This window comes from Oenanthe melanoleuca, chromosome 19 (genome assembly GCF_029582105.1).
Source record: "Oenanthe melanoleuca isolate GR-GAL-2019-014 chromosome 19, OMel1.0, whole genome shotgun sequence".
Lineage (NCBI taxonomy): Eukaryota > Metazoa > Chordata > Aves > Passeriformes > Muscicapidae > Oenanthe > Oenanthe melanoleuca.
The window spans coordinates 1,823,294-1,836,982 of NC_079352.1; the positions used below are offsets into that span (position 1 = coordinate 1,823,294).

General features: G+C 39.0%; 1 protein-coding gene across 4 annotated transcripts in view; it reads right to left on the reverse strand.

Annotated features, from left to right (window-relative positions):
• Nucleotides 1-13,689, reverse strand: part of USP32 (ubiquitin specific peptidase 32) — a 61,998-nt gene that overhangs the window by 38,802 nt on the left and 9,507 nt on the right. For all 4 annotated transcript variants that reach the window (XM_056506493.1, XM_056506492.1, XM_056506495.1 and 1 more), the window contains exons 2-3: nucleotides 4,070-4,197; nucleotides 479-584 (exon numbers count right to left, since the gene is read on the reverse strand). In XM_056506493.1, coding sequence (XP_056362468.1) covers nucleotides 479-584; nucleotides 4,070-4,197 — 234 coding nt within the window. The remainder of the gene's footprint in view (nucleotides 1-478; nucleotides 585-4,069; nucleotides 4,198-13,689) is intronic.

A 13,689-nucleotide genomic window follows, 5' to 3' on the forward strand; every position in this document is an offset into this window, starting at 1 on the left:
ATTAAAGTTTATAACTGGCTGAGAATGTCAAAAGCTGTGCACCAACTAAAGGACTAAAAACTTAGGTCAACCTAAGTTCAATATAGGTCCACAAGGTTTAGGTCAAGATCTTCCTTTTCTTTTACTATTGTAATCAAAAGGAAAATTAATATTACCAAGTCAGATTAACAAAAAAGACAAAACAACAGAAGTCAGTAGGCAGATGCTTTCATTTATTTTAATTTTTTTTTTTTTTAAATCAATGCCATCCTCCTTCCTCTGCCCACATACAGAGACCAACAAGCTTTCTGTAGGATCCCAACACTGACATTCATGATGACTTGACAAATATTTAATGTTGATAAATATAGAAAACAAAAATGCACTTAATTTCAAAAAACAACAGCTAAAAATGCTTCAAAAAATCCTGCTTTCACTGTAAAATGGTCACATTTTACACTCACAATCCACTGTCTCACTGTTAAGTTACATCACTTACATTTTGTTTTCTCCTCCTCTTTGCCTCTTGTGAGTAGAACTAATCCAACTATCAAGTTATTGAAGTGTAGCCCTTTGGATATTCCTCCAAATGAACAGTAGATAACCTAGAAGAATAAAATAGAGAAGTTAACCAAAAATAGAGAAGTTAACCAGAACCAGGGTAAACAGAGATGCCAGAAGTAAAACCAGCAGCTTATACTGAGGCTCTATATTCTATCATTCAGCTAAACACACTTCAATTATTAATTGTGTTACCCTTTTGTAGCTCTTCTGGTACCATAAACAGCCTTGACTTGGTGAAACACAGCTACAAGCCATGAACAGCAATTTAGAACTCCACCTTAGAACCCTCCAGTGAAGGCACTTCTCACTTTCTCGTGGTGTTGTTTCCCCAAATTTCTTTATCAGGGCTGAAATCTCCTCCAGGCTGGGCTCTGCTAATCTCAAAGGCATCAAGGGGATGTAGCAGGAATCCCCAAAACCAGGCTGGCAGCAGAGAGGGGAACACCAGAGCCCTGTGAGTCACTGCACCATCACAGGGTGGTTTCCACTACAAGTCAAAATTAAGCCAGGACTGGGAGTGCCCAAACAAAACCAGTTCTGGACTGGCAAGGTCAGACCTGGCCAAGCCACACAGTGCTGTGGTGGCAGGAAGGTGATAAGGGAACAACTAAACAGCAGATTTACTGCTGCAGCCTGGCTGCAGACACCTCAGCAGTGCTGTGTGACCTGCAGAAATCCTCTCCTTATCCATCCATCCATCCATCCCTCTGGACTACTAAAACCTGTCTGCAGCCATAGTTTTGTCAGTCAATGTAGAGCAGGATCTAATTTTTCACAAACACCCTGACTCTCACTTCCAGCCCACTCAGACACAGTGTCACCCAAATACTTTCATTTCCACAGGGGGCTCAGATCAGCCTCTTCTGTCACTAAACTTTAATCCATTTACAAATGCTTGAAGGGCTGAATGATTAAAACTGAATTTGTGCTTTATTTGGACACAACAATGGTACAGGCTTCAAGGCAGAGATTTGAATTCCACACTTTTTATGTCTAATCCTTGTGTCTTCACCAGATGCCTTCAAGGCTACACTGCCCACGTGAGCAATTTGCCTTCATATTACACTGGAATTATGACTTTTATAAAATATGCAGCTAAAACATCCACTCACTCCTGCTGAACTTTGTACAGCTGCAATACCAGATGAGCACCAAATATTACATTTATACATGATTTCAACACAACACAAGGATTGCTCATGAGATAAAGAGAGGAAAGGAGTTCTATGGATAATGTCCAATGTATCAGTATTTAATACATGTAATTACAAGCACAGGCAGCTGGCAGTGCTTGGAGTTGAGCTGCTTAATCATTCCTTGGGAAGAATTTATAAACACTGAACAGTCATGTAACACATCATTTCTAAGGAAGGAACTCCACAATTTTTCACATTGGTGTGGCATTTGGAAAACTTCTAGTAACATGCACCATCAAAATATGATGCAATTTGGCTTCCCAAAATTACTCAATGCTGTTGCACTTAAAACAGCCCCACCCAGGCAGAATCACAGCAATTTGCATTTCAGAATGGAAAATTTACTATCATTATATGGCACATATTTTAAGATAAAATTTAAGCCATGTTCTGTTCCATGGACAACAAGAATATAAAAGATTTAAAAAGCAAAGCTGTGCTCATGCTTCCCACCACCTGAGCAGCTTTCCTGCAGTTCAACAACACAGACACATCTCTACATTTCCTTTCATTAATATCTTCAACTCCATTCTCCCAAGAGATCCTCCCAGAACATCACTGTCCTGAACATTTAAAAAATGGTTTGTGTGCAGGACAATCACCCAAACTGTTGGACCAAAGTCCCACTGGTTCCAGTTCTCTGGTTTATGTCCCATTTAAAACTCCTGTGCTTTAAATTTAACGAATTCCTGAAGGCCTCTCACTCCTCAGCTATGAAAAACCATTCTTCACAACATGCAGAGCACAGAGCCCAGCAACCTGAGGCTCCCAATGATCTGGTTCAGTGACTGAAAGGCTGAAAACTCAGGGTTTTTTAGCTGCCTCTCCCCATCCTGCAGCCAGGAATTACAAAGCATCCCTTGACTCAAATCCCAATTTTGGCCCAATTTACAGTTTTCAAGCTCACAGATTTGATATTGCACTGCCTGAGTATGAATGCTACAAGTACATCATAATTTGTACTTGAATTTTGAGATGAGTTCTGATGAGAAGCCATCAAAAACCAATTAGGAGCCTTCCATTAATTTTATTTCACCACCTGGAAACCAAGAACTGCTCTATAACCATCATGAGTGTTAAAAGAGATAATCATCACCAAAAGGACAGATTTAAAAAAAAAAAATAAAATAAAAACCAGCCAGCAGACATTTGGAACCCCAGAATCTCCACTTGTGGCCAAATCAGTATTTTAATCCTTAATACTGACATAAAAGTGATATAAAAGTACAAGTTAACACAGAACATAAAATTCTCAATATTTTATACTATTTCAAAGATACATTTTTTTTGTTTAATCTTAGGGGTTATCAACTCTCAAAGCATCCAGAAAACACCCAAAAATTCATACTGAACAGACTTTAAGCTCTGGGTAAATCAGACCCCTCCTTTTGAACTTCAAATTTTCCTGCTAAGCTTTAAACACCCACATAAAAAACCAACTGTTTACAGAAGTAAAGCAGTCTCATCCTCTCTGCCAACACTTAGGAAAAACAGGGGGGAAAAGAAGAATGAAGAAAAGATTAAGCTCAGGAAAAGGAACTCTGCCAGAGTGTAAAACCTTCAGCAATGCAACACTCCAGCACTCACATTATCTAAATAAAACTGGGAGACTTGCAAGCTGCCTCTGAGGTCAACAGCTCTGAGGTGCCAAAAATAGAACTGTGACTAGAAATGACATGGAGCAAGAGATCATTTCAAAGGTCTGCCTAATCTTTGTCTCTCTACCAATATTATTTTGATATTCCTTTCAAGAAAGGGGTAACTCTATAAAAGAAAATAACTTTGTAAACATGCACATGTGTAGGTTGGTATTATTACTTTTTTTAGATGTATATACATGGATATATGTTTATATCCATGTTGTAAATTTTGATTCTGGTTGTTTTCCAGCTCATTTATACATTTATTATGAACAAATTTATTTTTAAGAGCTTGTAAAGATTCATCTTTAGAAAACAAAGTAGCAGCCAACGGAATCTCAAAGAAACCAACAGCAAGTGCATCACTGGAGAAAATAAAATCTGTCATTATGCTCTTGTTACAAATTCCCAATCTTTTAATTGCCCAAATTTACACCTGGATTTTCAGGTTTACTTCAAAGTCATCTACCAGGTATTAATAGGGTTGGGAGCAGATCTCAGCCCAGCACATCCCAACCAACATCCAATCTGGAAAACCATTTTCAGGCACAGAAAGTGCATTGTGAAGCTGCATAAAAAATGGGAAGCAATTCAATCAACTCCATAAACATTTGTGTGTGCCCAGCACCATCCAGCTGCCCATTTCCCACTGCTTTTGGTTTCCCAGGAAAACAGCAATTCCCAGCTCACCTCTGCAACTTTGGGAGGGACCCCATCACCCAGAACTTCCCTGATGAAGCACTGCTGGGTCATATAATAGGAGAGGCCACAAGTTCTCTTGAAAGCATCTTTGAGCCTCTTCAGTTCTATGTCTGTAACTGAGAACAGAGGAAAGAAAAAAAAAACAATTGGTCAATAAAGATGTTATAGAAAGGTAACAGCTTAAGGAATCTCCAAATCCTCCACTCCTTACATTTATCTTTACAATAAAGACAGGAAGAAATTAAATGCATGATTTCCCCTAAAGAGTGGGAAAATGAGATCTAATAATCTAATCTTGCTTGAAAAGAGAAGGGAAGCAGATCTGTGGTTACCATCAGTGTGAACAACAGCTCACTGCCTAAGTTTTCTGACTACAATAGTGGATTGTAATTTGTTCTAAATTCAGCTCCATTCTTGTCACACAAAGGAAAATAAAGCAGCTTTATGATCAATTTTGCATTGCATGTAAGCCAGGGAAATTATCTGCAACCAACAGTGGTGAATATTATTAAGAGCAGCTCCAGCAGCATCTTTCAAGCAGTTTCATCTATTAACCAGTCTGCTTTTCTGTATTAAAACAAATAAAATACTTTATCACCACTACAACTTCATGAGACAGTGCAGTGTGGTGTAATTTAACAGGAATAAAATGCTGGACTACATGTAATTCTTCACCCAAGATTCCCATGCATAGCCAAAATCTGTTTGCCAACTACACCTGCTCCAACTTGTTCACAGCTGTAAAGGTGGAAAATGTGATGACATCCCAAGGATGCTGGCCTGGGAGCTCCCTGGAAAGCAGTGCTGCCTTCACATTTTACAAGCACAGAGCAACTTTCTAAGAAAGTGTTTAAGAAGGGAAGGATCTCGTGGAACAAAACAAGCCCTCTGCCCAAAGCCAAGCTGAAGGGAATGGCACAGGATCCCCTGGAAGTTCCTGAGTGGTGCAGAAAAAAGCAATTTAGCATGCAGAAGGCCAGGGAAAGGATGCTGCACACTGTATTTATAGCAAGGCATTTTCCTTCCCCTGCTATCACAAGCCAGACAAAACAACACTGCCATGGCCAAAGGCTTGTTGAGCTTTGTGTCAGCCAAAATAAAACAGAGCACTTGAGGGCTCAATCCAGCACTCAGTGAAATGTCTACTTTTCAGTTAATTCATTCATCAAAAGCAAAAATCAATCCTTAAAAGTAAATCACATTTAAAACATTCCTCCCTAATTTTAATCTGAGTGAACACTGAAACAGATGTTGGTTCCACTTAACAATGGTGTAAAAACAGAATATGGGTTATGTTTCCTCTCAAATTTTATTACAGATTCTGAGTACTTCTGACCATAAAGAAAAAAAAATCCAAGTATCTAAGAGGGAAACCTCAAGTGTGACCCACACAGCACCAGAGCTATCAATTAGCACAGTGGTGATTATCATTAGCACATATCTTGTTTCACTAAAACGAGCCTGCTTTAATTACAAGGCAGAAGAATGTTGGTCTCATACTGTTACCTGGCTTATAAGGTGTTTAAATTCCATTATTTCACATTGACATCCAGCCAGAGTCACTGTGTGCCTTTCCAGGTGATGCTTTAATGAACACTCAGACAAGGAGGAAATGAAGAGAAGTGCTTCACCTCCCATCACCTTTAAGCACAACAAATCTTCAGCCAGCAGGGACAACTCCCCACATTTAATGAGTGCTGGGATTGCTCAGGGATCATGGAAAGGGGAAGCTACTGGCTTTGTCATTTTGGCAAAGCAAAGCAAACAACCTGGATGCTAGATTAAACTCAACAACAGTTTTGGGATGAAAATATTCTCATTTATTGCAGTTTTTATATGAATGCACACACACACACATATTTTTAACAAAAATAAACACTGTTCTGGATTCTTCTCCTGCTCTGTTAATTTTTTGATCTCCCCACCATTTAATCCAATCTGGTTTGGGTTATTTGGTGAAAGTTGCTACACAAACACAGCATTTGCTAAGCTGATGCTTACAGCACCCCTGGCTGCCCAGTGTGCACCCCAGGCAGTGCTCAGGAGGAGGAAAATCCCAAATAAAGTTATTTTCCCTAAGCCATGGGAGGGACTGGAGTGCCAGCCAAGGTGAGGAGAAGGTTGGGAACAAGACTTGCCAAGGAATAGTCCCAAGATCTCCAAAAAGAACTGCACTATCAGTGTATTTAACAGGAGTGATAAGTTGATACTGCCAGACCATGTTACATTTCAAAAGCAAGTTATTATTACCAGAGCCCACTCAGTATTACTGTTTGCATGCAGAACCTACAAAAAAAGGTCATGGAATAACAGGAAAGGTAATTACTTCCATTCCTTCCCCAGGAGCCATTAAAATGACTGATGCTGGCCATTTAAAATCATCTGCAAAGCTTTGTAAAGATAAGTTCATTATACATTTAGATCCATGCACATGAAAGTACAACTGAAATGAGCAGAGTATAAATCAAAGATATTATCAATGTTTACTACGAGTCTGGAAGGCAAAATATTTGAATACAAAAACCCAATGCCAAAGCACCAATTACTCAACAGAGATAGAACATGATGGTGTGTTGAGAGGAAATAAAACTAAGTCTTCAATTATTAAAGGAACATTTCTAGAAGCAATACATCTATTACTATAATAATAACAGAAATTAGAACACTCACATCCCCAGAAGCTGCCTTTTTTCTCTCAATTCCACACACCCAACACACAGGAAGCATCACAGAACACAGAGGGGTTTTTCATCCAGCCTAGCTGACAATCCTGTTTCCTACACTGACTGAAGTCCTTTCATTAGGAATCTTCACTTTTTCCAAAGGCACAGATTGCCCAAACACTCCCAGGAGCCAGTTGTCTACAAACACCTCTGAGAAGAGCATTCTCAAGCTGCTGTCATTAGACACAGGAGACAGACACCACACTATGGGGTGCACCCTTGTTGTATTCACAGCCTGACAGGGGAAAACAGACACTGACAACTTCCCAGGAGGAGTTTGTGGCAGTGAACACAGCAAAAAACCATCTTCACATCCCACCTGCCAACAACAGGTGGCATAACCTCAGAATTACTGCAGGGAAAGAGACTCCATTGGAACTGCTCCTTTAATTCTTCACACCTCCCCAGCACACCAGTGACCTTTTGACTGTGAGCTTGATTCAAGATAACAAACCCAAGTTTCAATAATTAGATACTGTGTGATAATTCTATAAAATCTGCCACTTCCAAAAAGCACCAGTGGAACAAAGTGCCAGGCTGCCACTGTGGCTGTGCTAACTTTGCTAACACAAAGCTCCTGGGCCACCTCAGCTGGAGGCTTTCCAGGAGAGCTGCAGACAGTTGAGCAGGAGATTAGTGCTGCATCCAACTCTCCAGGGAATATTCCAGCTCCAGTTTGTTTAATAAAGTTTAAATGAAACCATGCAACCTCAGCTAAAAATGTCACCCGGCTTCAAGTAATTGTACCAAACCTCCAGCTCACCAACTGCTGAGGGTATTTTTAGTTTCCCAGTGTTACTTAAACTTCAGGCTGTTTATATGGATGTACTAATCCACATTTTTGGTTTTAATTCCCATCTATCCAGGTAATGAAATGTGTAGTGCCTTCCAAAACTGGTCCGTGCTGGAAACCACCACGTTCTGCTCTGCTTTCATCCTGGAGTTTTCCTTTTGGACTAAAACTGTATCTGAAACTCAGATTATGCAAGTCCAGCTCTAGACTTAAACTTTGTTTTACCACCTCTATAAAACAGTTCAAACTAAGCTGGAGGAAATCAGCCCTTCCAGTGGAGATTTGCAAGTTTTGCTGCCACATTCTCCATTCATTTCAGAATCTCTTATTCACTTGAAACTTTTTTCTTTTCTTTCCATATTCTGTAGCCCAACGCAACCTTCCTGACTTCTATCTGGGAAGGTTCTAAAACATCCAGTGAGCAATGTAGGGTTTGGGGTATGGTACCACCTCTATCTCTTCCAAAAATCACACTGAAAGGACAATTTTTGACAACAAAAACTGGGCAGTAAATACCTGCCTCAGCAAAAGCTGCTCTGCTGTTACCAGGCTGCAAGAGAAAATTAGTAAGAGTCATCATAAAAATATAACTGCATGGCTAAATACAAGTAATATTGATATTTTTGCTTGTTCACACGTCCTGTTTTGGAAAAAGAGAGAGGAGAAAATGGTTACATCAAAGCAAATTCTTCACTAACCAAAGCACCTACACTGCATATTCTGTGATACTTCCTCAGAGGCCTCTGAATCTGAGCTAAGGTTTTTAAAAATTACCTCAATTGTGTTTTATTCAAATAGTGTAAGAAGGAACTTAAAATCTTTCTTAATTATATATATATTTGATGATGTAACTATTGAACATAAGGAATATAAGAACTGCTACAGTCTCTGCTTAATAAAAGGAGGTTGGTCAGGCCTAGTGGAGTTATTACAGCTTAGAAAAAATTGATTATACACCTTTACCTGTGATATATGCATCAAGAGCAAACACAATAAATGTATTTAAAATTCCTAGTTAAAATTTATTTGCAAAGCCAGCCACAAAAACACCTTCCCTTACAACACTTCCCCCACATCCTTCAAAATTACAGCACACTGATGTAGAATGCTGAGAAATAGAGGCTGAGACCCAAACCACAGCTTTCCAAAGCAGCCACTTGTCTGATGGAGCAAAGGTGATGAATAAAAGCATTTGAACTCCTAAAACTGCCTGAGACATCCAGGCAAGAGCCACTTAACCTCTCCATGTCTTGTCTCAGCACTGAAATGGAGACAAATTCCAGCCTGCATCAGACAGATGTGTGATAAATGAGCTAAGATATTGTGTAAAAGCATTACAAGCTACTACTAAAATGCTGATTTAATCAGTGAAAAGGGCTGAACTCCAGGTGTTTAACTGAGGGAAGGTGGAATTAATCTGTCCTGGCTACTATTAAGTGACCAATTAACATCAGGTAGAACTAATTGGACACAGAAACATGTCCAGAATCACAAAAGCTCTGTGCAAACCATCACTGCCATTAGGGGGGGTAGCAGTAACCACACCAAAAAGCTGATCTGTGTCCCAAAATCCTGAAATACTTCATTAGACTACATGAAAATAAAGGATTTATTCTGGTTCACAGGTTCCCAGCACAAAACCCAAACCAGCCCAACCAGGGGTGAAAACCACAATGTATCAACAATGCTGAAAGTCAAAACAGGAAACAAAATCTTGCATAAGCAGGAAGAGAAAACACAGGATAAAAAGGTCAGACAAGGTAAAGGGTCAAGAATCTTTCCAGCTCATCTGACTCAAATACTGCTCATTTCCCCCAGAAATGGAAGCATCAAAATGCCCCCAATGCTCTCCAAACAAATCCCAAAATCTGAATTTACAATGTCACTACTGGGTGAAAAGCAGCTTGCTAAGTCAGTGCTTTAAAAAACAAAATCCCACCAGCCCTGCACATCACAAGTACACAAAGACAGCAATAATATGCAACCATCAGCATAACATTGCATTTATTCTTTACTAAATATAACCAAACTTGAATTCTAACAAAACTGACAACTTGCTCATCCTTCAGAAAGCAACAAAAATTCACCTGTCTCAAGCTCTTCCTCACTTCCAGCTCAGGTTTTTTTCATAATTCTAATATTTTGATTTTTAAGTGACAATTTTAGAGTTTCAATATCAAACTCACAGGGCATATAATTCTCTAACCAGACAATTATCTTCCCTGTAATCACTCGCTCAATATTTCCCTTAGGAATCTTCATCCTAGTTATACATGGAAATTTTATTACTTTTTTCATTAGTCTTTATTGTGACTTAATGGCTGTGGTTATGAAGTTGTCAAGAACCAAAGCAATTACTAAAAAGCTTCAAAGAGGTAAAATGTGCAAGTGAAAGTAAAGTGTGTTTGGGAACAATCCCAAATTGGAGGAACCAACTGCAAAATACAATTGAGATAAATGAACCAGCAATGACTAAAAAGTCAACCTTCCCACCCACACAGCCTTGCTAAAAAGGAATCCATTTGGGAATATTTTGGGAGAAAACACAGACTAAAAACTCCTGCCTTTCCTAATGGAAAAAATGAATCCACTCCTAAGGAACCTTTCAAAAATGGAATATCAGAAATGGCACCACTCAATTTACACAAGGCACCTCCATAAATTACCAATAACAGGAATTTAAGGATAACACCACAGTTTGGGTATTAAAAAAATGGAATTATTCAAACCAGCTGTATTTTTTTCCCCTCCCACTTATTCTTTGATTTTGGGAGCAGTGACCCATCCTGTGGATGAAGATTCCCTGGTTCTATCAGACCATCAAAGGTTTAACATCTCCTGTGCAGGGAGTGCAAGGAGATTTAGTCATTACAATGGGATTTGCCAATTTTCTGTAACACAAATACTTAGCATTTATATGTGATGTTTTTAATCTTCAAAGAGCTTATTCCTCACAGTCCCCATCCCCAAAAGAATGCCAGCATTCCCAGCCTGTTTTATCCCTCCCTATCTCCATCAGGGCACATTCTGTTTGGATTAACTCTCCCAGTAAGCCCAGTGTGGAGAGGAACTGGTACATAACAGCCAGTGAAATACTAATACTAATACTACTACCAATAATAATAATAATCCTCCCACTGAACATAAAAATCTTATTTTAGATCCTCAGGAATTAAAGGAGCTCCATGGTCCAAACATATGAGCCATGGGATAAACCAGAAAGAACCTAAAAATTCACAAAACTTTGCAGATCAGCAAAATCTATTTTACCATTTTTACAACTGCACATTTAAGCACAATAAACTGCAATATTATATATTAGGGACAAGTAAAGAATTGGTGAATTCATTCTCCAGGAGCAATTCCTAGCCTGGATCCTGCCAGGATGTCACCTTCCCCACCCATGGACCCCTGTCCTCTGCTGGCTGGGAAAAGGGGCACAAGAGGGACAAGTTTTAATGGTTTTTAAATTGTTTTAAACAGAGCACATCATCTTGAGCAGCAGCACTGAATTACCCTCCAAAAGATAACATGGACTAAAAAATAATATTCACTGAGTTCCCAATATTTGCTTTTCCTTTCCTCTGATGCACCTTCATAGTTGTGGTTTGTCCAGGATTTCCCAGGTGAATGTTTTAGCTCTCAATCTTTCCAGCATTTCCAATGAATGTTTAGATTAGAAACTAAACTCTGCTTTTCTGAGCTGTCCCCTCATCAGTTTTCCTGGTGAACACACTGAAAGTTTGTGTTGTTAAAGGTGAGCAGAGCAGCTTCTGTCACAATTCAAAAAAGCTGCTTTTGCTTTATTACCACCATGAAAATCATAGAGACATTTATGCTTGTTAAGATGCACAAAATTACAATACAGAACTCATTTCCAAGAAATAAACACCCTGTTAAAATGAAAGGCAAGTGCCAACTATGTAAATGCAAACATCACATAAGGATTGTGCTACAAAATAAATTGTAATATAACAAATATTTCATATTCCTGTCTCCCAACAGTGCCAAAGATACTAAATGCAGCTGTAATATGAATTGTTCTTTAAATAAAAAATTACAATTTAAGCCTATAAGTTAAACAGAAGCTACAACTGCTACATAGGAAGGCAGAGTTTCCCACCACCCTCAGTGAGGATGGGAGGCAAGGAAGGAGCTCTAATTTGGGATTGCTGGCATAGTTTTGATCAAATATTCACTCCAGTCTTGGCCTCTGGCAGCTAAAACAGACAACTCTAGTAAAGCACTGCACTTACATACTATGACATGAATAATAAAATATTCAGATAATATTTATACATTGCTACATCTTAATTTCTAAAGTCAGAGGAAAAATATGACTCACTTGCAAGTCAAGTGCTCTGGCACAAACTCTGCACATGTGTGTATTCACATGGCCAGGAAAAGGCTCTCTGCTTCCAGCCCTCCTATTCCCAACTCCTGGGGACACATCTGTCTAAAATATCATCTCAAACTCAGGTGTAAAGGGAATATTTTAGTGTCAGGTCCTAAATTTGTGTCTCGTGATGCATTGTTACAAACACATAATGACAAGCATGATATACAACCTGTGAAAGGCTGAAAAACACCAGCACAACCACAAATACAGACACTGTACTAGGGAGTGAAGAAATCAAACAAAAACCAGCATGTGCTGAGTTCTGGGACCCCATTACATGTTTGGTAGAACACCAAGAACTGAATCAAAGCTTTATTTTTTAAACAGACAATAGCAAACAATTAGCATTACTATTTCCAAACTCCCTTCCCACTGCTGCATCTCCTGTTAAAAGAATCCTCAATTACCATCCCAGGATTGATATTTAGGATTATCCTGAAGGATGCCACATTACAGAATTTCTCACTGAAGATATTCAGCAGTAGATGAACATTATTCCTCCATCAGGAAGGATGAAACAGCAAATTTAGACCCACCCTGGAACAGCTGCATGGGAAAGCAGCTCCCAGTCATTCCAGTGCCACTGAGCAGCTGGGATGGATGGGATGGCTCCAATTCCAGAGATTCATTTGAACACACTGCCCATTGTTCCACAGGGGCAGAAAAGGTGGCAGAATGACTTCACACCAAAGAGCCCCAGTGCCCTGAGCAGAGGCAGCAGCTGGAATCTCTCCTGAATCCCTGGAGAGACTCACGAGATATCCTCAAGGACATTACAGTCTCTATTAGCAGCAGTGCATTTACATAATAAATTATGAACATTTAATGATTCTATATTTATCAAATATTTTCTATTCTGCTTTTTAACCTCTACCCCTGTAACACTGCAGATATTTATCCTGTGTTCTGCACTAGGATAAGTGCATGTTGTAGTTTCTTCCTGCTCTGCCCTATCAATGTTTCAATCTACTCATTATTTTAAAAATAAATTTAGTTCTTACAATATATTTACACCACAATTCTTTAACCAAGGTGATCAGAAGACAATGCTGAATTGCAGGCAACAAAAATCAAAAGTGGGGAATTGGTTAATGGTAAAAAGATCAATTATAATTCTTTAGGCAAAGACAAATCACGTTTTTGGCTGCAGGATTAGAAAACAGGGACCAAAAAGTTCTCACATTACTCTTGCACTGATAACAGCCCTCCCTAAGACAACACAGACCAGGCTGCCCTGACTGCACCAACTACTGCTCATCCATCCTAAAGCACTTCTGTTTCAGCTGAACAAAGTGCAAATCCACTTTTTCAATTTTTAAACTAAAATCCAGGATTTAACTGTACCACATCACGAGGGAAAACGTGCTAGAAATCTTGACAAGACTAGGAAATTTCCAGAGTAAGATTTTGCTTCTGGATAACACCTAACAGCTAGAAACTGGGATTGAAAAGAAGTGCTTCTTCAGCCCAAAATACATTCATGATGCCACATTCAAGTTCATTTTTAGAACAAATTCCATCTGCAAAACTCAAGTTCTCATAATTACTATCCCAATACTTTCAGTTCTTTTTTCCCCACATCCACAGACTCATTCAATCTGGTACTTCCTGTTCTGTTTAGGGCTCTGTGCTTCTTTCACTTTTTTATTTCATTCAAGGTCTCAGAATTTTAAAAGAACAAATTTTGCAAACT